The sequence below is a fragment of the Rhamphochromis sp. 'chilingali' genome (assembly GCF_963969265.1).
Source record: "Rhamphochromis sp. 'chilingali' genome assembly, chromosome: 5".
Lineage (NCBI taxonomy): Eukaryota > Metazoa > Chordata > Actinopteri > Cichliformes > Cichlidae > Rhamphochromis > Rhamphochromis sp. 'chilingali'.
In genome coordinates this window covers 2,566,681-2,591,403 of record NC_137932.1, presented here as the reverse complement: position 1 = coordinate 2,591,403, position 24,723 = coordinate 2,566,681, and the positions used below count along the sequence as shown (strand labels likewise).

The 24,723-nt window shown below is 43.4% G+C and overlaps 1 protein-coding gene across 4 annotated transcripts in view; it reads left to right on the top strand.

Annotated features, from left to right (window-relative positions):
- Positions 1 to 24,723, top strand: part of nrxn3b (neurexin 3b) — a 346,499-nt gene that overhangs the window by 279,205 nt on the left and 42,571 nt on the right. For all 4 annotated transcript variants that reach the window (XM_080883239.1, XM_080883238.1, XM_080883237.1 and 1 more), the window contains one exon: positions 15,171 to 15,342. In XM_080883239.1, coding sequence (XP_080739365.1) covers positions 15,171 to 15,342 — 172 coding nt within the window. The remainder of the gene's footprint in view (positions 1 to 15,170; positions 15,343 to 24,723) is intronic.

Sequence of the window (24,723 nt, the reverse complement as noted above, 5' to 3'; positions counted from 1 at the left end):
TTTAGCAGAACCACCTTTGAGTTCGGACTATCTGCAACAACCCGTACCCCTCTGTTTACCCATATTTCATGTCTGCAGTGAGCTCGGTGCAGGTTTCATTTCCTAGTTTATAAATTTGTTTGATAACTCATGCATCGCTGCTTTGGTGCTTCGCTTGAAAAACATCACATCCTATTAATCTCTTAATTTATATATGCTGCACAGTGTATACCTACCAAGAGCCAGGTTCATGCAAGACTTAGAGGAGAGGTCATATCATTAAGTGCACTTTTAATGCCAAGTAAAAAGATAGAAATACTGCATGCTATCATGCTTCACTGTAAACTTCTTCACGTATTAATTCTCAGTGAATGTGATCTTGGAACTGCCTTAGAGGCATTCGTGAAGACATAATAACATGCAGGGCTCAATAACACGCGAAACCACAGACTGTATGTAAAAGATGGTTTGAAGTTGCGTGAACCTGCATTCTTTACAGTCACCAGCAGGGGGCTCCAGACTCATAACAAACCAGAAGTTTATGAGAAAATGACACCGCTTTTCACTCGATTTATGACTTTATACATGATTCCTGACGAGTTTATGATCTCAGTCTTCAAACAACATCATGTTCATTTTTTACAATTGTGGTCACATGAGAGAAAAGAAGGCACTAAAGCAAAGTATTTGTTTTATTTGTTTTTCATGATGTTGTATCTATTCAACAACAAACTTTTCCAGCTTATATTGACGTTTATTGCTCAAGAGTTGTCCACCACACTGAACATGATACAAACCACTGGTAGCTAGGGGAAAATGTGTATTGTCTGAGCGGTTAGCAGTGATTTTGCTGGCTGTTGCTGGTAAATGCAGTTGCAAAGAAGACGCTACACCAAAACCTCCTAGTGATGGCTTTGGTTGCTAGCAGATTGTCAATCCAACCTCTATTTTTTTCACGTTTCTCTGCAAATAGTAGATAGCTACTAGCCGAGTGGTAGTAAAAAGGAAAGTTACAGTTCACCTTCAAAGTAGCCAACAAGTTCAAAGAGGTGCAGCTTTTACTTTGAAGGTGAACCGTCTGGTTTGTGTCTCACTTCTCATAGTTTTACTACAGCTCTGAGAGTCGTTGGACAGTGTTTATAGAGTCTATCACTTCTATTCAAACTATGACTGCAACATTAAATCCAATAACCTAAGCAATCACAAGGCTTCCAGTTGGGAAATGCATGTTTTTCCCTAGCGACAGGTGGTTTCCAAGTGGGTCAGTGTCTATAGGCCTATACACCTGGGGCTTTTTTAAAGGAGTTGCCATAAACCACCAGCAACAACACCCAACCAATCAAGAAATACTCAATTTTCCCTCATGACCAGTGGTTGCTAGTCTCTAGGCCTGTGTGCCTGGGGTTGTAATCACTTGATCCTACGTAGTCACCATAATTAGCACATGTCCAAAATGGCACAAAATTAACATGATCTAGTTAGTGGTTACCTATCTTAAAAACTACATATACAGACTGTGGCACATCCTGTCATCAAGATAAAACAATAAAGTTGCCTCAGCAACACATTTGAAATCACAATCCTTTTTAGATTAGATCAAAGGGCTGTAGGATGAGGTGCCCTACAATAGCAGATCATAAAATGCTGTACAAATTACACACCGATTGACTCTCTGTGAAAAGCACCCTGACTCTGACCTTAACCTAAATCCTAACCCTTTGACTTTAAGGCTTGGGATGGCGTGCAAAATAAATAATAAATAATAAGCTGCACCTTATTTATATGCAATCCAGCAACATCCAATCAGCCAAAGAGTAACACTGTTAGATGGCAAACAGCAGCTATTGCAGAAGCATTGTTTTTGCACAGATTTCACAAGCTCCGCTAATTTATCTCCATTATAACAGTGTTTATACCAACTGGAGATATACTTTATCTTCGTACTAAATCATAATCTCTCCAAGTTGAAGCAATTACGCTGCAAATGGTGTGAATTTAAACAGCGGCAATCGGTGTCTTATGCGCTTAGTGGGAGGGAGCGACCCACGAATTGATATTATCACAGAGAGACTTGGTGGATTTGAAGCTAAATGAATCTCAAATCAAAACCAAATGAGTCTCCTCTTCAGCAGACTCTCAAAAACAGAGAAATTGAAAGAAGAAAAAAATGAGTGTGGTTGGACCGGGATGCCTAAAGCGCTCTATTCTCAGTTAATCATTTTTCTCCACCTCACCTCATAGCCTCTCTTCTTGTGTGCTTTTCTTTTTCTAGACATTCACTTTCATGCTGCGCGTCTTTTCTCCCCTCTTTCTGTTTTTTCGTTCCCCCCTCTGCCTTCATCCCTGACACCTCAGCAGGCGAGGTGGAAGATAGAGTCTTGATCCCAGGCAGGTTACCCTTGGCAACAGACCACCCACCCCTCTGGTAGTCGCACGTTCAGGGCAACCCAGCTAGCGCCAGTGTTGGTATCTGTCCCCCCCTCCCTGCCCACCAACCCAACCTGCAGAGATCAGAGGAGGCAATTTCTTATTTTTTTCTGTGTCATCATCTCCTGTAATTTAGGAACAAACACCCCTCCTTTGTTTTCCTTCACTTCAGCCTTCACAATCTAGCCCAGACGCCGCCAGCGAGGGATCAGAACACCGTCTACTGTAGATGCCAGCCATTAGCATTAGCATTTTTAACACCTGTTCCAGCGCACGGGGGCGTTAGCACTTCTAATTTTAATGCATCTCGCAAAGACAACATTGGGCAAACAAGGGCTGTGACAAAATTTTAAAGAACAACCATCTGTGTGTGTGTGTGTGTGTGTGTGTGTGTGTGCAGGCATACAAGAGTGTGTGAGTTCACGTGCACACTCTTGTGTTTACATTCATCAGTCTGTCTGTTTGTGCCTGGAAGTGCGTGCCCAGAATAGTATGTTTGTATAAACAGATGGATGAGAAGCTGTGCCTCTCTCTATCCCCGTCTCTTTGTCGTCCCCCAACACACACTCACACACACACTCTCACACACTCACACACACACACACACACTCTCACACACTCACACACACTCAATGAACTGCAGTCCAGGCTTTGCTCAGCAGTCGGAGACATGCTACCACAACATGGGACAGAGAGCAAGCATCTCCGTCCTGTTATATACGATATATGAGCGTCTGTGTAATAATAAGCCTCCCCCTCAGTCTCGCATTTGTCTGTCTTGCTCCAATAATCAGCGTCCTTCTTGTTAATTGGGACTGCAGCTATCTAAAATAGCTTCTGCCCCCCCCAAAACACACACACACACACACTTTTTCTTTGTCACAGTTGTGGTTTTGTTTTTGCATATTACCCGAGACATGGGAAGGAGAGCGTGCAAAATACGGAGAGCAGCTCTTCAAACAAGCTAAAATCTTTTGTGTGTCTATTCAAATAATTTCAGCCCGTGACTCTTTACCAAGCAGCTGCAGCGATGCATGCGATTGTGACTCAAGGTATTCTCTGTGGGGAAAACACAAAGGTCAAAGATAAAGTTTGCCTGTGATTTTTTTCCCCCCGTTTTAGTCTGGTATGTCTTTTATCTCGTTTCGTTTTTGTTTCGACTTAAACGCTCAGCCTGTTTCTGTCTGAGAAAATGGAGCGGGTAGGCATTTTGTGAATACATTAGAAAGTCGTTCATTTTGGAAAAATGAGGGGAGGAAAGAATGTAGGGTAAATTGTGTGACCGCTTGATTTATTGTATGCTACTTTCACTCTGGGGCTACCAAATTGAAAGTGCTCAAATTCAGCAGCACATTAAATTAAATATCTGCCGAACAGATTCTAATTTGATCACCAAGCTGTTTCAATTTCATTAGCCTAGTCCCTAATGGACTTTCACAGCATATTATTCCATCTAGCAGAAATCCCATTCATTGACTTTTTTCTCCTTCTTTTAAATAAGCCCGTGGTGTACAGGGACCCCGTGGCCCCACATGTGCAGTGTGAGGTCATATGAAACCTGCTTTTTCTGTTACGGACACTTGATCAGGTAACTTTGAACCCAAACTGAGTAAATCCGCAAGTAAGCTCCCGATTTATGTCCGGCGACTTCCTAACAGCTGCTGTAAAGCAGTCCAGGAAGTATATGAACACAACCGTGGTAGTGTTGAGACTCTGTGTTTGTGTGTGTTTGTGTAGGGCACCAAGTCCCATTGCTTTTGCTTACGGCCTGATTACATGTTGTTGAAGTCCAGCACACGCTGCATCGTAATGGTCCGAATGAAGTAGTGCAGCAGCAGGTCAGGCAGATGAAAATTAATGGCAGAAGTTTTACTGTGTTTCTGTGGTTTAGCACGCTTTTAATTATGCAGTCTGCATTATAATAACGTGTGTGTGTGTGTGTGTGTGTTACTCTGACTATAAACAGAACAACACTCTTTCTCAGCTTTGCTCTCCATAGATGTAGTGTAGTACAGTACTGTGCAAAAGTCTTGAAACACCTCTCGTTTCTATATATTTAGGTCTTTCGGCTACTTTTACATACAACCTCGTACCAGCACAATTTCAGAGGTTTGTTTGTATGTTTGGCACTTAACGCTGACCTAACGTTAAAAAAGAAGCCTAACCTAAGTGATGAACCACAGTTGTGTCTACATATAATAGACAACTTGGCAAAGAATCGATTTTCAATTTCCAACCTTTTCTTTATAAATCTATGATAAATGCCAAAAGATAAAACAGGCAAATTTGACAGACATGAAATGATTTTTTTTTTTTTTACCAATGAGGTGATTCCCCAAAAGATATTAGCTGAAAATGTGGCATATCTCAGCATGATGTGCAGTGTGTCCTTGAATATTTAGAGGAAACAAGTGGAGGACAAAATAAAAAGCGTTAGGCCTAAAAAGTATGTGAAGCAGATAAAAAGCATCCGAAAGTCATTTCCTTAAGAAATAAAATCCAGCAAAGACCTGATGCAGGAGCTGAGAGATGCACCTGACTCTTTAGTTTCTACTGTCTGCAGAACCATCATCAGAAATGCACAGGCACTGGCTGCCTGTGTCTTTTACAGTTAATTTTAAAATTCTTATGTTTGTTTTTAAATGTCTACACAGTCTTGCCCCGCCTTACCTCTCTGAGCTTCTTCATCCCCACATACCCTGTCGGTCTCTCAGGTCAGCTGACCAGCTGCTCCTGGAGGTACCGAGATCCAGGAGGAAGCTCAGAGGGGACAGGGCCTTCTCTATTGTGGCTCCAAAATTATGGAATAATTTGCCCATGCATGTTAGAGAGGCCCCTTCACTGTCCACTTTTAAATCACGTCTTAAAACCCACTTTTATTCCTTGGCTTTTAACCTCAGTGAGACTTAGTTTCTTTTTTAATGCAGTAGTTATTTAATTAATGATTTCACTCTTCTTTTATTTGTTTTTTATTTATATCTCATGTAATTTTATTTTACAGTTCCAATGTACAGCACTTTGTGTCAGCTGTGGTTGTTTTAAAGTGCTTTATAAATAAAGTTGATGATGATGATGATGATGATGAGAAATGGTCTCAGTGGGAGGATGACTGTGGAAAAGAGGAGAAAATGTTGAGGTGTGCCAAATTAGACAAGAACTGAAAATCAGTGGCTTCTTATTGTTGTGATGAATTCAAGTCGACATTTTTAGCTCATGTCTGACTGGGAGAAACTTCATTTTTTAGCATGACAATGATCCCAAACACACTGCCAGTGTAGTAAAAGCATGGAGAGTCATCGATTGGCCTCCCCAGAACCCAGACTGCAGCATTATTGAAGCAGCGCAGCATCATGTTAACAGAGAAAGCAACAAAAGGCAGCCAAGACTGAAAGAAGAGCTTTGAATGTCCTTCAAGGAGCCTGGAGAACTTTTCCTAAAGACTAATTAAGGAAATTACATGAAAGCTTGACTAAGAGAGTTCAGGTTGTATTGAAGAATAAAGGCGGCCATACCAAACACCAATTATTCGTAGCAAAATATAAAGAAATGAGGGCTGCTCGAGGCTTTTCCTCTGATATGCATGATTTAATCCTTTTAGGGTAAAAACCACAAGAAAAAAAAGTTTATTCTGGAGGAACCACAAGGTTCAGGACAAAGGTCAAAGAGCAGAACCGATCAGCCTGATTGGAGTTGCTAAATGTAAAAAAAGACCTGAAACGATATTAAACAGAAGCGTTTTATGCAGATAACAAGCAACATATTCACTGGTAGCGCAAAGATGCAGAAGCCAAAGGTTCTTTGAGGTGCAGCCACTTTACTGAGACAATGCAGCACTGTCGCAGGCAGCAGAGCACGCCGGTGACGATTAGGATCAGTGCACCGTCAGTACTCTAAGTTCCAAAAGGCTGAAAGTGATAGTATAGAACTCGAGAGGACTCTGCGGTAACATTGATAAATGTTTTCACCAGGCCGTCCGCCATTAGTGTCAAGGCAAGTTACAGCCACAAGAGCGGACAAACAGGAAATAGAGAAAGAGTGGGTGTAAATAATTGATAAGGCTGACCCTGCGCGATTCATATTCTGCAGCAGAGGATTAAAGAGCGCGGAAGAGAGTTTGACATTGAGCCTGAGCGCTGAAGTCAAAGCCATTACCTTCCACAGTAACGCTGCTGCTTGTGTTTATATTAAAAATGCAATGTCTCTTCCTCCTCAGTCTGGGCTAACACTAGCTGGCACTCCTGGGCATTAACCAGCTGGCTAATGGACGCTATGGTATAATCCCGGCAATTACAGTAGCTCTAAGTAGCGCAAGGTGGAAGCCATTTTGTTCCTGTCCATCCGATTAAGCAGTTTCTGGCTCTCTCAGGTGTGAGATACAGCCTGTGTTAGACCTCAGGGTTCTTTTAGGCCTGATCAATATTTCAGAGGCACCCAGGCCTCTGCACGTGGTATCCTCCCCCACGGCCTCGCACAACAGCTCTGCAGCCAATTATGAACATCTGAATGAACATTTGAGCCAATTAATCATTTATGAAATTTCACAGTTTTCAGAGGAATGTTTATTTGAATAGTCACTGTACAAAGCTAGGAAGCCCGGACGCTGCAGCTTTTAATATGAGAAAGTAAAACCGTGTCTGCGGTGTTTTATTCGGCTCCACGGTAGAATAGATCTATCCCAAATTAGATCCTATTTGTGGCGCTCTTCTGTCTGCGGCGCTGCGTACGCGGCGCTGCCACGAGGAGCCGCATGTCCTGTGTAAAAACAGAGCTTTCTTTCTTATTCAAAGCTCTGTGCCCCTTACAGAGAATCGGGCAAAACAAATAGCTGCCCAGTACTTACATCTGTTTAAGTAAATCCTTTAAAAGTTAACATTTTGGTCAAATTGTGACCAGACAGGGCAAAATGTTTCAGTTTGTTTGCCCAGTTGCCTGATGGGTCTTTTAACCATCGGACTTGTTCGTCTGTGTAATTCACACAAGCTTTACTCTTGTATGATAATTCTGCATTATTAAGCAATAAGAACAAGCAGTCTGATGTCCTGTAATCATTATGAAGCAATAATATAAAAAGTTTTTGTACAAAGTATCGGTATCGGATCAGTATCGTCGATACCACCCTGAATTTTACTTGGTATCAGATCAGAAAGGAAATCTGTGGTATCACTACCAGGTACCACAGCACACCTTCAGGGGTCTGGTGGAGACCATGCCTCAATGGGTCAGGGCTGCTTTGTAAGCAAAAGAGGAACCAACTCAACCAACATTAGGCAGGTGGTTCTGATGTTCTGCCTGATCAGTGTATGAGAGCATGTGCTTTTCAGTGCATTTATTGTTCTGATGTTGATGCCAACAGTAAGCTGAGTGTGTTATTGAATTTGGAACAGTGAAGCTCAGTGAAGCTCTCTGGCACATAGGGATATGATACATTATGCTTTGGATACATGGAAAACCATTTTAGCAGCTCCATCATGCTGCTTTTGCTATTTTCTAGATAGACACTTATTCTGCATAGAAATAGGGCTGCCACGATTAGTCGACTAGTCACGATTACGTCGACTAGTCACGATTACGTCGACTATCAAAATCGTCGACGACTGATTTAATAGTCGACGCGTCGTTTGAAGCTTTGTAAGATCCCAAAAGACGCAGGAATAAGTAGCAGGATTTAAGAGTGTAATAACGGACTGAAACAGAAGATGGCAGCACTGCATGTACAAGGATGCCAGCTGCCGTTAAACCCCGAAGAAGAAGAAGCTGTGTCCCAGAATTCATAGCGCAGCCCAGCTCAGTTTCCAACAATGGCGGCAGCTAGTAAGTTTTAATATTACTCTTATCCGGTTGTTCAGTCTGACGTCACTAGCCGTGTCTGGGCCTAAACTCTGCTGCAGGTCCATATATCAAACGATCACTATGGCATTACTGAGAGTTGAAAAACTGTCTAAAGTCTTTCATCTTTAATAAAATGATCAGCGTTCTGCTCTACCAGGTGTAACAATTGAGTTTAACATCCAGGCATCCATGAAAACGGAATTTATGACATTTAACGGAGTTAGAAGTTAGCAGGGAGTTAGCTCGCTAGCTTCTATCTAAATACAATATAGCATGTCCTGACTGCGGGGTTTTGGAAACAAATTAAAACGTACAGCTCTGCTATCACTTCCAGCATAAATGACGACCGAAAACTAAACAGCAGTGACGTTTGTAGGGTTACTGAAGTTGGGCTAGCTGGTATATAATGATTTGCTACGTGACCGCTAGGACACAGCTATGTTAGCATAATATAAACAAGCTAACTTTTTTTCCACTCGATAAAAGTTAACGTGAGTGTTCTCGGTGGTCAGGAACAAATGTAATCGCATGGCAGGATGCTGTAAAAGGACCAAACTTCAGCCAGGAGAACAACTGAGATAATCCATCCACAATACGAGGTTAGTCATTCATATACTGCTGCATGGGCTGGGCTGTAGCTACATCCTAAGGTTTTAAAAACTGAGCTTAAATAAATGATTACCAGTAATAAAAGCCGAGGGAGGTCAACAGTGATCACTGACTGTTTTAGGAGCTTTTTGAGATCAAATAGAAGAAAATACATAACATTAAACATGTTAACAACACAAAAGCCATATTAAACGCAGACTACTTTAGACCCGGAAGTAGGATTCGTCGCATCTCGCTGAACAACCGGATTATTCTTTCTGGGTCACAAAATAAACGTTTAACATATTTTCAGGCGAGAATGTAGCTGTGTAAACCTCAAATATCTGCTCAGTTTATCAAGACACCGCATATTTTCAAAAGCGCTCCGACGTTTTCAGAGACGTCTGTTACCCACCAGTTCGATAGCTAGCCGGGGGCTAGGCTAACTAGAGCCGTGAGAACACCGGACTCCCGACAAATCGTTTTCAAACCCACCGCTGTCTTTCACTACTCAGGTTAAACATATGAGTCACTTAGATAACTTAAAAATGTTATTGTTTGGCTTTTTTTTAGTATTTTATTTGTTCCTGAGTAAATCGGTTTGGCTGAGATTAAAGTTATAGTTTTTACACAGCTGAATAAACATCAAGCAGACAGCTGATTATCAGAAGTGTGAGATGCTCGAGAATTTACTCCGGTGTCCTGTTATATTTTAGATAGCAAGGAGTTTATTAAACTTCACCGAAACAATCTGCAGATTTCATTAAAATTTAATAAACTATCATCTTGTCTTTATTTTTAGTTAGCACAGACCTGAAACACTTAAAGCTGTAAGCTAATGATAGTTATATAAGAGCAGATGCTGCTGGTGCAATAAGCTGTACGTTTTACGTCCAATGGATGATGATCTGATTAGTCGACTATCAAAATAATCGTTTGTGGCAGCCCTACATAGAAACATGCTTCAGATTAATATAATTTTCACAGATGTATGCTACTGAAGATAATGTTTTCTTGAATGTTTGTAATAGGTAGAGCAACCATTTTCTGGCTTTTTTTTGTAATAGAAAGTGTGGCTGTGCCAGGGTTTCTAAATTATTTTTCATAACTAGGTGTGATTTGCTTTGTAGACCTAATCAATTTAATCTATTGTAGAAATAGAGACATTCTTTATGTAATTAGGGCTTTCAATTTCGCCAACAGCGCTTGCAAGACCACAGAAAAATATGCCAAGCTCTTGACAAGCCCAAGGCTTGTCGAGTTGTCAGCGCGTTCTGTACATGAAGAAACGACTAGCTGCAAAGGCCAGCGCACACTCGCACACACAAACCTCTCTTTTACTGCCTCTAACATCCTACCCTTTAGCAAATTTCTGACACTAGAGCTTGATGTGCACAAGAATAGACAGCTACAAATCACCGCGCCGTCTATGAGTTATCTCTGTCAATTACTGACGATAAATGGCTTTGGCAGTGGGAAGGCCAGGCGCATCAATCCTGCATGTGCTAGCTTCTCCACTCTATTGATTCTGCTTCCACTGCGTCCATGATCCAGTTTTGTTGGCCTCTGACCGCGAAAGCTAACTTGAGCGCTGATGTCAGATGAAAAGAGGGATATGTAACCCAAACTCCCACCCTGGGACATGTTCACATTCCTGGTATCAGATATTCCTCCCTCCCAAATGAGCCTTTATATAGATCTGCTGGAGTCATCCTGCTACAACTGCTCTGTACCCGTACTAGATTACAATCAGGGTTTGATTGTAATGCGATACTTTTTATTACAATTCTCTTTTTCTGATAACATTGTATTTTGTTCTATTCTTATTCTTATCATCCTATTCCAGTGTTTTTTCTTAATTTTTGCTACTGTAACTTTGCACTGTCCACCTTCTGCTGTAACAAAACAAATTGTGGGACTAATAAAGATTATCTTATCTTTTTGTATTGAGACAGGTCCCCACCTTTAATAACAATGTCTGACCTCAGAGTGCGTTCAGTGCACATCTTCTTATAGAAGATATCTGGGTCATAACTACTTATTTTTATGCATTTCTTTCTCCATCTTTCTTTTCCTCCCCAGCACAGCTAAGCTTATTGCTTATTCTGCCCATATCACCTGCATAAAATGGCTGTCAGATGTATTCATCTGTCTCAGGCTTGTGGCTTAACAGAATGACCATTCAGCGAGCGGGCGATGGCGTCTATTGTGAGCGGCTCGTCCTCCTGTACAGCAGCTGTCTGATGAGGGCTGTCTGCAGGCTCGCCCACCGCTGCCTTGAGTGATTCTCTCTCCTTCACTCTGCCCCGGGCGCTCCATGTGTTGGAGGCATTGATCGGCCCTGAATTGGATTGCAGCGAGCCTGATTACTGATGTCAGTGTGTGCCGGGACACGTGGGAACGCCGGAGATCCTCGTGCTGAGCTCAGGCTAGCTCGCAGCGGAGGGATGAGTCGGAGGGAGGGGTGCATTCGCTCGCCTGGAATTACATTTATCACTCTTAGTTACACAGAGCGTGAACACAACATGCCCACACATACTGTACGCCTTAAGTGACCCACACACGTATACTGCAAACATAATCGTGTTTTTGATCCTATAGCGGCGAGCAGTCAGTGTTTGTGGCTGACATTAAATAAAGAGTGTGGGAGTCTGTTAGTCTATAAAAGGGCTTACGCGCATCATACCAGTAAATTACAACTATACTGCTGTAATTTGATTGTTACAACTAAATGTTGTTACACTGTATTTTTCCTCTAACACGACACTAAAGACACTAAAGATTCTTTTCTTTGTGAGGTTACACTTCATCGTCCGCGAGTCCGTGTGCACGTGCGGCGGCGTCCGCTTTCATTTGAGCGCGCGCGCGGGTTTGGAAGTGATTTTCCGCGCATCATTTGTTTACACCTAGAATAGCCGGCCATCATCTTTTCCACTAAGAGAACAATAGCCATTTTTTCCCTCTCCTTTTGCTCGGGAGACAATGAAGTGCCTTCCCGCCTCGCGAGCGACAGGCCAATAAAAAACGTAATTGGATCTGTCAATCAAACACTGCTGCAGCGCAGGGGGTGGGCGGGCAGGTGGGTGGGCGGCGGTGGCAGAGGCGGGAGGGTAGGCCGGACACTGGGAGTAGTGCAGATAGAGAAGAGAGAGAGAAACGGGGAGGTGTGCCATTGCAACGCGCTAATACACACAGTTCCTTCTTTGCACTGCCCGGAGGCGCTCAGCAACAGTTACAAAGGTGTACAATTGTTGTGTTTTGCTGTTTGTTTGTACAGGGGCCGGGGGGATGACGATCTGTCTTTGTTTGTAGGTATTAGTGGGTCGCTGATGTGGCTTTGATGCGACTACGCAGGAGAGCCAGGGCTGCCAGAGCCTCTGAAGGTCACAGTGGATGTACTAGCGCTGATGTTTCTGTCTGTGCTTTGTATGCGCTCGGCCCGTCAGACATGTTGTTTTTTCATACCAGGGAAAGGTCTTGTCTTTAGTCAGGAAGGCCACGATGCTTTAGTAGTATTTTTCACGGTACAACAGACACGCCGAGCATCACCTTGTCACATTAAATCATCTGCATACTGGCGCGTGTGCTTATCTCGTCTCGGTGCTCGGATTATGTGTATTTGCTGTCAGATAAGCAGCGTGCGTAAACGTACACGTGCGCCCCCACACACACTTTTGTTGGAAGTGTTGCACTAAGTTTTAATAACAACTGCTTAAATTAAGAGCCCATTTACAAGCTCTCTGACAGAGAAGTTAAGTGCGCGTTGAGGTATTCTGCTCGCCTACTCTGCGCCCGGGCTCAGCTTTTAGGAGATGGCTTTCTTGTGTCTTTGGTGACATTGTTTTTCCATTATTAGCCGAGCTGCTCCATCGTTCCTTCCATTACGGTCTCAAGCACATTGAAATTCTGTATCTCTTTTTATGAATAGATAAAGGATGTTTAAACTGTAAGTGTGAGCGTGGCAGTGAATACTGTTCAGTGTCTTTTGACCACTTTGGCAGTTAAAAGGAGCTGAAGAGGAAACTACAGTATGCAGAGTCACTGCAGGGGTTCATTCGCTGCCTATTTTCTGGGCTTTCTACCTTTTTTAAAACTTTGAAAGGCTCCTCTGGAGGATGCTCCGCGCCTTGAATCATGACAACTCCTGCCCTGTGCACTTAAAAGCGGTTAAGAAATAAAAATGGAACCTTAATTAACAGAAATCAAAAGAAGCGCCTGCTTTCTTCCAGGGTTTTTAAGGTGCTCGAATTAAGAAGATGAAAAACAAACTTAATTAAAAAGTATTTTTTTAAATTTCCTATTGATGTCATGTGTATTTTCAGCCTGTTCTCTTGCCCTGGGTGTCAGCTAATACTGTTTCGTCCAACTCCATCGCACTTACACACAAGGCATTGCCAGAGGGAAAGGTCATAACATGAATGTTTCAGCTGGGCATCTTTCAGCAAGCAGGATGACTGTTGTGAAGGGCTGGAGTTTAACCATCATCTTCACCCCGACCTTATTAAGACCAAGAGAACAGTTAGTGAGTCGTGGCAGCTTTCAGTCACGTGGCTGTTGTCAGGCTGCTCGGAGTGTGTTGCACTGAAAACCTCCTGTGGTTGTACGTTTTTGCAGTCATCTTTAATTTGTGTTACACTCTTCACAATTTCATTACTGCTTGGTGATTATTTCGTGCATCTTTGCTACCGAGTTGGCGTCTTCCATGCAAACTGCACAGCAGTTCACTTACGACCAAAGTAATTACAAGCAACTGCCCACAACCTCCAACAACCACTGACAACTGGCTGTAGAATTCCCTAGCAACCCCCTAGCAACAGAGGTTCACTGATTGGTCTCTAGACTTTACTCATGAAATTGATTGTTAAACTCCAGTCTTTAGCAATCAATTTCATGGTAGCTTCCTGCAACCTACAACAGCCACTTGAAAGTGGTTGTCAGATGGTCCCAAGGTCTGTGTGAGTGGGGCGTTTGTAGTTTAAGCATCTAACCAGCAAGTAAAATATAAAGTAAAAAGCAAGTAGTGGGGAAAAAAAGATTTCGACAGTGCATGATCCACATTCTCCCAGCAGATGAATCAGCAGCTTATCCAACAGCAAACCTCCAACCTGGTAATGTGGACTTTGTGGTTCTCTGAAATGGAATCACAGCCATTAAGGCACCTGCTCCAGTGACATCTGACCAAACAGCATGAGGACACACTGCTGTTTGATTTGTTGTTAAACTAACTTAATATAGCAAAATGTGTCCGGGAAAAAACATGACACGCTTCCTGTTTTACTGTACAGTGAAGCTTCCTTTGGTAATCGGGTGGTATAGTCTCACTTACAGCAAGAGGAACTGCATCAAGCATAGCTTGGCCTTATTAAGTGCTCCTCTTAGGTATGAAGAGCCTGTAAAATTAAATAGAGGTCAGCAGGTTTAAGTGTTGTGTCATTTAACTTGTAGCAATCCTGCAGCGCCTTTACACTGACGAGCACTGTCAAATTCAGCCTGACATTATCAGGGTCTGTATAGTCACAGTCAGCCATGCAGGGCCAGTGTCTCTGCTGATCAATTAGCAATATGTGTCTGCTCTGTGTTCAGGCTTTCCTAATTTTGGTTTTGTTATGAGAAATAGTCCCACTGCTCTGGGCTTCTAAAGAAGGTAATTACACTGAGAGATTCCCTGTGGGGGATTAAAACAAATGACACAGAAAACACAGCCTTTCCCCATCGCCACTCACTCAAGCCCTGCCTCCGCTTTAAAACCTTTTGCTTGTAACGCCTGCATGACCATGAATACACAAGCAGTCACAATAAAACACACTCTGGCAGCTCGTGAAAATTAGTGGGGTCGAGGGGAGAGAAATCAGAAAATGACGAGGGGGCATCACGATTTACGGACATGGTATAACTGGTTTAGCATTAAGAACTAAACAAAGCATATGGTATTCATGCATTCTGTAAGGACCGCGGCAGAAAAAGCATCTGTCCTGCCAGTTTTGTGGTGACAGGCTGCAGGGAGCATTACTCATCATTACAATCTCTGCTGGCAGCCTATTTTCATCACATTACAGTGGTATAATGAAGCGTAGCGCGCTAGCGTCCTCAGGTTCTCTGAGTAGTTCACCATTAGCACCAGCCGGGGGCATTCATCCAAGTAGCTTTATTGAACTTTTTACAGTTAGTTTATTGTATAATTAATTCATTACGGCACAACAATACATGTGGGTGGAATCTGCGGTTCAAATTCATCTCGCGCTGACAGCGGTGCCACACAATTTCGTATCGCTTGCATTTATTAAGCAGCGCTCACTTTGTTTGATGGCGTCAGACCAACTCTTTCGTGCTCTTTGTGTCTGTTTCAGGAACAAGGCAAAATAGGTGTGACGTTCAACATCGGAACGGTGGACATCAGCGTCAAGGAGGTAAACACGCTGATAAACGATGGCAAATACCATTTGGTCCGATTCACCAGGAACGGGGGCAATGCGACCTTGCAGGTGGACAACTGGCCGGTCAATGAGCACTTTCCCACAGGTACCGACCTCATTTTTAACTCAGTCTATTTGATATTCTGTTATTAACCCAATGAATCCTTTCTGGAGTAATTCAAGGTAAATTAGTAGTAATAGCTTTAAAACCACTGGACACCATCTATTTCATCATGCAAAGGGCACAAGCAGGAAGAAAGGATTCACCTTCACTTGCTCTCCGGGGTAAAATATGTGAGATGACTAACAAGCATGTGGCCATCACCTGGCCAACATCATACTCGTACTGTAACATGTGCTTCAAAACCCTTCAATAAACACGATAACGCTTGGCTCCACGGGAGGGGGGGGACACCGAGCTTGAAATCTTTTGTCTTGCAAGACGCATTAACTGCGCAACATTCGGTCAGCGGGCAGGCAAGGAGAGCACTGAAGGCAGAAACCAAGGGTGGCCTGTTGGCCAGATAAAGCTGCTGCCTGCCTGTATCTCTCATTCCCAGGTCAGCAGAAGCGGCGCACCAGCAGAATACAAATAGGGTCATCAAACGGAGCGCGCTCCATTTGGAGACTCAGGCACTCCCTCCATTTGGAACAGATATGTGCTGCTCAGCTAGCTAGGTGAGAGAGTGTGAGAGAGGGAAAGAAGGATGGGAAAAAATCCTCTCCTGCTTCTACTTAACAGTCCATTAAATTGAGTTGGCTCTCCTCAACTTTGATATCTGTGTCTCCATGTCAGCCGGCTTAGGAGAAGCTACCTTTGTTTGCTCGTTTCCTATTACCCTCCTCTTCAATTTCACTTAGTCAAACAGAACAGACACACGGGGAGACAACATGGGAACAAAGTGGCAGTCGAGCCAAGAATGACAAAAGATAATATGAAACGTCATTGATCTCTGTGGAACAATTGTGCCGCGCTGGTAGGACGAGAATGTACAGGATTACATGTCGACTAAAAAGCCAATGTTAAATTTCCTTGAGATATGAGCTCGGCTATATCTAAGAAGCCATCACGCATCAATAATTGAGATATTCTGTTCTGAAAGCTTTTAAAAAAAACATATGCAGAAATGTTGATACCATGTAATCGTAGGAAGCCAGCAAATATGAGTCGATCCCTTTCACTATGTCTCAGCAGCCCTACAGCATGCTCCTTTTGCCTGCTTGCCTTCACCGATGACAGGCCAGCATCCTCTCCTGGCGTGACCTGGCACGCTGTTGTGGTTTGGTTCAGTGCCAGCGCAGGTGACGTTAATCTCTTCTGTCTCTGGCTTTCTTTTGCCGCCGGCTGTCTTTCGCTTTTCTTTGAGCAGATAAGGTCGGACGGGTTTCATAACCGCATTTCAGCTGCAGTAACGCTGCGAAATACTGAGAAACTCCGCAGCGCGCACACAAGTGACATCTCCGTGGCGTACACATTGGCGCTCGCGTGTGCGCAGCGCTCGATGAAGAAATTGAATTAATCAGGCAGAAGCGGGCGCGATTGCTGCACAGAGGTAGTGTCATGTCCCTTATGTTCCCAACTGTGGATCGCGCAATAGTTCGACCGTTCTTCATCTTTAATAGCCATCAGTTTGGGATAGGAATTGAACGCCTACCACCTTCATAATTACCTCAAAGGGCCTGCTTGCATAAGCATGCAGTGCTTGTTTCCTTAGCTTCTGCCAATACGTATGCCGGAATCTGTGATCCAAAGCCAGCAAAGCTCAGGAGTCACTGCTAAATGGTCGTTAAGGTTTACATCTCCGCTTCAGGAATGCACAGCAGAAAGAAGTTTAGCTGTGGATTTCTTTCAAGCGATCCCACTGAGGTTTGTTCCCTTTTCTGTCCGCCTGCCATTGTCTTGAGATGGAGTTGAGGTCGGCGGATCGAATGCGTGGTAATTTCTTTTTCTCTTCTGCACAGGTAATTTGCAGTACATTCAGTGATAGTAATTCAACGATGATTGATTTTTTTCCCTCGCCCTCCCTCCTTTGTAAAGGGGTTGTCATCTCGTGAGTAATTACATGTTAGGGTCCAGACTCATCGACTGCCTTCTCACACTTCTAATGCTTAACTTGAAGGCAGTAGCTGCCACGAGGCTCTCAGGCCGCTCAATAAACAGTTACCGGATCTGGGCATGCCCTCTCCCTGGTGGGGGAATAGGTGAGGACAAAGGTGTTGGTGGTTTGCTTGTCAGTCAGAGCCGCTTACAAAATAGGCCTGAGGTGTGTAAATTGGACGTCTTAACAACAGTGTTTAGAGAGTTGGCCAACAAAAGCATTGAGACATTAGGATTCACTTCAAATGGCAGCAGCCAGTTCTGACAGCATGACGTGCTTCTAAATAACGGACGATTTCATAACTCCACAACTTTGGTGTTTCTTTGCTTATTTCAGCCTCATTTTTAACACTGACTATGAAATTGCACCAAATCTTCCTTAAGCAGCAGCCACAAGATTGTTTTAATTGAAGCTGTTGTAAGATTCAGTCTTTGGAATAACGTTACAGAAAGCCGTTACTCTGATGAGCTTCGGAAGGAAGTTTGGGTGGGGGACACTCAGCGAGGCAATTTCATTCCTTCTTTAATGAGCTGAAGAGTTTTCATCTGCACCAGAATAATTGGTTACGAATTCTTATAATGATCAATTAGAATTTTTCAAATGATGAGCTTACATCACGTAAGTGCTATTTGAACACCGGAGGTGAGGATCTCTGAACATGGGCGTCTGTACTCCTACGTACATGTTCCATTAAAACGTGCACTTAATTTGTCATTAAGTGCACGTTTGTATATTCATTTATTTTATTCGAAATCAAGGAAAATTCTAAGTGAACACAAACTTTTGAGTGGTAGCGTGTTCCAATATAACATGGGTGTCAAATATAAGGCTCGGGGGCCAGGATCAGTCCAGAAAATAAATTCCAATCTGGCCCACTGAATTGTGGGAAGTGTGAAGAAGGGCCTGTCATATTTTAATTGTGCTTTCATGGGTTTCATACTGATAAACACCTCCTCGCCTGGAGGGGACAGGACTGTCCAGGCAATGAGCTAACTTCAGTTTTTTTGTTTATGTTAAAGATTGTCAGTTTAAACTCTGCTGACAGACGTCTATCATTTTCTACACAAATTACACTTTTTTCTTATATTAATATATATGAGGGATTTAATGTATAGTTAAACATCTTTACACTGACAGAAAGGCGAGTTTCACTTGTCCGGCCCACTTATGATCAAAGTAAGCTGAATGTGACGCATGTACACGGGTATTTTTAAAAACGGAGATTTTCCATTTTCGTTTTAAAAAATAATCCCGTCCACACGTAAAGGCAGAAATGAAGGAAAACGCTGCTATGAACATGCCAGAGCAGCAGGTGGCACTATATTCCTAACCGTGTAGAAATGTTGGCCAATCAGAAGTCTAGAAGCCTCGGCGGGAAAGAGTAAACAAAGCTGGGGCATAGAAGCAGAACCGAGTCGTATGTGTGGAGGACAGTAACTGTGTGTGTGTATGTAAGCATTTAAACACTGCAGAGAGAACAATTAACAGTAACCGTATTTTGTCTACGTCCGCCATGGTAGAAATTCATTTCAGCGAAACAGTAACCCGGCGCACAGTGTGACGTCAAAAAAGGCGCACACCTTTGACGCTGCCTTTTCTCCGTTTTCCTCGTCCACACGTAAACGCAAAAACGGAGTTTTCAAAAATCTCCACCCTGGCAGGAGTTTTTAAAAATCTCCGTTTACAGTGACCGAAAACGGCGTTTACGTGTGGACGAAAGGCGCAAACGCACAGAAAAATCTGCGTTTTCAAAAATACCTGTGTGGACGTAGCCTGAGTTTGGCATCCCTGCACTTTGATGCTAAAGCCATATTACCATCGTTAACTGTAAGAGAACCAGTCACAGTAAGCCGGTATGGTACAGAAATGTAATGGATTGCATTAGATTGTAATTTTATTATAAATATAAATAATAACATAATCATTTTACTATATAGTGTCAAATCACAACAAAAGTAACCTCAAGGAGCTTTGTATTATAAGGTAGAGACCCTGCAACAATCATATGACCCCTATGAGCAAGCACGGCGACAGAAGGAAGGAAAAACTCCCTTTTAACAGGAAGAAACCTCCATAAGAACCAGGCTCAGGGAGCCAGGTGGCCCTGCTGTGACCTTTTTGGGTTGAGGGGAGGCAGAGATTTGTAATAACTAATGATTAAATGCAGAGACGTGTAAAAAGGTCCAGCCCTAACTATATGCTTTAGCAAAAAGGAAAGTTTTAAGTCTTAAAATTAGAGATAGTGTCTGTGTCCTGAATCCAAACTGGGAGCTGGTTCCATGGAAGAGGTGCGTGAAAGCCTCGTCTTCTAAATATCCTAAGAAGCACACGTAAGCCAGTAGCCTGGGAGCGACATGCTCTATTGGGGTGATATGGTATCTATCTCCTATCCATCCAGCCGTAATCATAACCATTTATTCAGTTCGGGGTCACTGCGAGACCGCAGCCTATCCCCGCTGTCATAGGATGAGAGGCGGCGTCCACCCTGAACAGGACCCGTCTTTCTCCCAGTGAAGCAAACAGGTTGAAGGGTTCCCTTTGCAGTAAGATTAAACACAGGCAGTGAAGCTAATTCTGACACGCGGCTGAAGAACAGGAACATTTTATTAAATAACTGAATGAATTATGCAAACTGCTACACACTGTCTGATTGTCTGTTTGTTTTTCTGCAGTGTTACTGGGCTCTCCTCTCAGCTTAGTTCTCCTTTGTTCCCGTCTCATTATTTAGCATTCAGTGCTACCATAGCTGACAGCCAAAAATATAATAAATAAATAGTTTCAATAATTTAAACTGTCTTTTCTTCCATTTCTGCTGAGGTCTGCTCAAAACATGGAAGGCAGTGCACGCTGTACAGAGAGATAGGATGGATAACCTTAGTGTCAAGCTGAGCGTGCCCAGTACACAAGCGCTCAGAACTTGATATTGTCAGTATCAAAGGTGACTTAAACAAAACTGCTTTCACTGATAAAAAAAATCCACACTTTAATGCAACCTGTGTTAAGAAACAAGACGGAAAAGAACTTGTGCACTTCACAGCCCCATTCTTCTCTATAACAGTACACCCGCTCTGATCCCACACTGGAGCGTTTCCACGAGGCTTCGGCAGCTTACGCGCGCGCGTGTTTGCGTGTGGGCGTCGAATGTATGCGTTGACTGCTTTTGTCTTCCTTTCTCTAATTATTCTCCCCCTCTAACAGTGCCCTCTCAGATCTCTGTTCTGTTTTTGTCCTCAAATTCCTTTTTATCCGTGTTTCTCCGCCTTTTTCGAGTCGGTGCTCATCGTGGCTACGCATCTTTCTCGCAGTCCTGTGTACTTGTGTGACAACCCACATTACTGCAGGGACTTGTCTTTGTCTAGTGAGAGGCTTCCAATTTCCTTATATAACACTCCGAATCCCTGCACTCTTTGATTTCGGATTACATGATCTCTTTTTTTATTTGCGTGAGTTCGAATCTTTGAATCAAAGAATTATTAGACCGAGCCAGGCGGAGATTGTGCTTTGCACGTTGCCTCGAGCTGGCTGAGGTCCAGGCGTTGTCTCAGATGAATGACCATTGGCCTAACTACTCTGCTAGTGCCTTGGGGAAAGTATGTCCGTGTGCGTGCGTGTTTGTGTGTGGTCCATCATTTGTGATGGGTACAAGGGGGTTGGTCATAGCCAGAACAGCCTTGTGTTCATTTTCAGACACACGAACGCTCGAAAACACGATTACTTTCATCCACACGCTGATGCGCACAATGTTGCGACTCCCACAACCTGAAACAGACACAATGAGTTGCACGGTTTCAAAATATCTGCCAATCTTTGTCTTGAAATACAGACAAAACAATTCCTCAGGAGCGAGATAAATCCCCACGCGTCCCTGGGGCCAAACATGATTAGCCCTATCTGAGACACAATCTTTGTCGCTCTCACAACTCAGACTAAGCCAAGTGTACAAGCCGCCAATCTAATTCATCTTTTCAGCACCATAAATTTCAGAGCGACCTGATAAATGATGAATTTACTCCCTGGCTTCGTCTGACGCCCGAGAGAGAATGGAAGGAAGATCGGGGGCAGGCGTGCAGGAGAAAAAGAAGGGATGTGGGTGAATAGAAAAGAAGTGCAACCGGTGAAGGAATACAGAAGCGTTTAATGGAATACGTCGACAAAAAGTGAGAAAGAGCTGACATGTAGACGGGCACAGAAGAAGAGAAAGTGAGTGAAAAGTAGATAAATTGTGGCTGCAGCTGTAGAGGCCGGATTCAGCCAAGAAGAGCAAAGAGAGCTGATTGCTGAGTCTGGGAGACGGAGAATAGCGGGAGCAGATGAAGGAGCTGGAATATCGCTGGATGGACAGTGTGCCGAAGAGAACGAGAGAATGGAAAAAAGCTTGAGTGCACGGATGAATAACCAGGGAGCGAGGAGGAGAAACAGAGATGAAAGTCAGGTGTAGATGGGAAAGAAGGTGGCTTGTGCAAGATATTCATTACCAGGGGGCTGCGGTGGCGAGCTGTGGAGTTGAGCTGCCACACTATATCAAATGTACTCATCATCCCCAAATAGAGAGAATGCCAGGAGCCTGTCACGGTGGCCATTTTCACAGTTTTGATGCGCTCTCAGCACTGGCCCTGTGATGGAACCCCGGTGAGATTAGTCTGGCAACCAACTGCAGAGAACGAAGCAACCGACCAGCAGACGACTGTCACCGTGCCAGTGTTTGTGTTGACTGAATGGCTGCCACCAAAGGGAAAAAACCGAGACACTGTTTTGGCTAGGAGGAAAAAAACAGTGATGGCATGCAGCGGGGCCGAAGTAAAAGCCGGCAACGTGCGCATAAGCTCGCAGCAAAATAATATAATAATGATAAACATACGTAAATATTTATATTCACCTGGTCTTCTCTATAAGGGCTGTGTGGTGTTATCACACTTTACCTTTTAAGGCCCTGCAGAAACACAGAGAGAAGAGACGGACGACAAACTCACCCATGAGGCGGCCTTCCTGTACAAGCAAAATGAAAGTGTCCTGGTTGGGTTAGCTTTCGACTGACTAATACCAAAACCAAAGCAAACATAGCTAAGTTAGCTTGAGTTAAGGTTGGCAAATTTAAGGTAAGATTCCTGGAAGATCAGCTGATCACAGAGCTGCTGCTGCCTCTGCAAGCCCTTTTGTAACCCATTTCCACAGTAGCTCCACCTTCGCTGCCATTATATTATGCTGCTATTCATACTGTCATCATATTAATGCTGCTATCCTGTATATATTGTACATACTATTGTTTGAGTACTTACGATTGTTTTTTTTGTACTTTTTATATTTTACATTTATATTTATTATTGAAACTTGCACCAAGGGAGTGGCACTCCAATTTCGTTGTACTCTGTACAATGACAATAAAGGCTATTCTATTCTATTCTATTCTATTCTATTCTATTCTATACCTGTCCGTACTGATGGGTGTTTGTTTCTCGCCCTACAAATATACAGTTTTTCTTTTGCTTGTTTTCATTATGGACGTTGACTGAAAATGAAATCGGTTCTCTGGCTTTAAAGAACATCAGACATATTATAATGTCAGATTGCTCATTCGTCTCTCTCCTCAGTGCACTGGCAGGAAATATCTGTCCACTATGTTTAGGGGGAAAAACTGAAACCCTTAGTAGACTGACTTTTTAATAAACAGTAGTGCTTTTATTGGCAAGGTCATCCATTCTGAAGTCACCTCTAGAAATTGAATATCAAATTGACAAACTAGAGAGAATTTTCTCATTAGTTGCACAATTAGCTGGTGGTGTATTCATTACGTGGGGACTGTCACCTCATTAATCACCTAGAACAATGTAAGAGCTATACCTGAGACCACGGCATTAGCAATGCACAGCAAACTTACAGCTTCTTCTCCGTCTTCCTCTCAGTCTCGTGATTCCACTTCGTCTAAAGGACGACGTGAGGCTACGTTTGAGACTTTATGGAAAAGACAAAGCAGAAAGAATGCGAAGAGATTATTTGTCGATGGCACTCATCCACCCTCCCCCCGTGTTTCCCGGCTCGCTCGATCAAACTCCAAACCTTTTCCGAGCGTCCTCTGATTTCAAACACGAACATCTTGCCTCCCTCTGTGGCCCTTGTCCAGAGGAGAGTGTATTTGGCTGCCACCTGAAACCTGCTTGAGATCAAAGGAATGGGGAGGGAGTCCTGCTAGTAGCTGATTAACCTGCTGGCACACTGCAGAAACATTCGTTTAGCTCCTTGAGCTCCCTTGCAGCCATATCTACACTCCATCCCAGCTGGCTGTAAACTGAGCACTTGGATGTTTTTTTTCTGTGAAAGGTAGCAAAGAACGCAAGGAAGACAGAAAAGAGAGAGGGAAGGGAAACTGGTACGAGCTCACGGTTTTATGCAGTTGTGACGCATTCGCGCGTAATGTTATGGAAGTTTAGTCAGCAGGTCAGAGCAGTGGTGACTTACACCGAATGTAGCTTATTGCCAAACCAAGAAAGAAAATGAAATACAACCCGGGCGGGTGTCAGAACGAGGGCGTGAATGTAAGCACGTTCAAAAGCTCCAAACTAAACACACTGGCAGGTGAAGCTTTGCCCTTTCAGTTGTATTATACTGTAAATGAGTCAGTGCCAGTGCCTTTCTTCTTTCTTCCTCCAAATCCCTTTCCTTCTGGATACTGAGTGACATCACACTGCCATTCGTCTCTTTTGTTAGACCTCAAAATGTTTGAAGACGGACTTGTACGTCTCCATTCTCGCTGTCGACAGATCCGCGGCACCTTTCAAAGGGAGAGGATCCCTGTTTGTCAGACAAAATGTTGCATCCCGGCACATTCACAAAGGAAATTTGTAAATGATGCCAGAAATACTCAGTACAGGCTCCAGATTCCCTGCATAAGTGAGGCTATTATTATTACACTACTGTTATATACCTCCAGCCCAACAGGAACATTCCCAGAAGAGGTGGTTGCGTTCTTTTGGTGTGTCTTTGAACCCAAAAAGCCTCCCACTATGTCAGTAATGATCTCATTTGTATGCATTGTCCTCTTCAAATCTGTGTCACTGTGGGACTACCACCCCCGCCCCCCCCCCCCCCCCCCCCCAAAACAGGTCTGCTGTGCTTCAAATTACCACCTCCTCATCTAACGTTGCCTCCTTTTCCCCTCAAAAGCTGCTACACACTCATTCCCTCCAAGTAGCTACCCCACCAAATCGTTCCTTGGCCCTTGAAATGTGAAAGCAGGTGGTGTCCAGTGGGAGAATTAGTGCACATAAATTACCTCCAATTTGCTTCAGAGAAAGGCGCTTTATGCATGTCTGCCTTTTTAACCACTTGATCTCCTTCCTTTTGTCTCTATTATGTAAAATGATGTAGATGTGATGCATTTCCTGTGTTTTGAC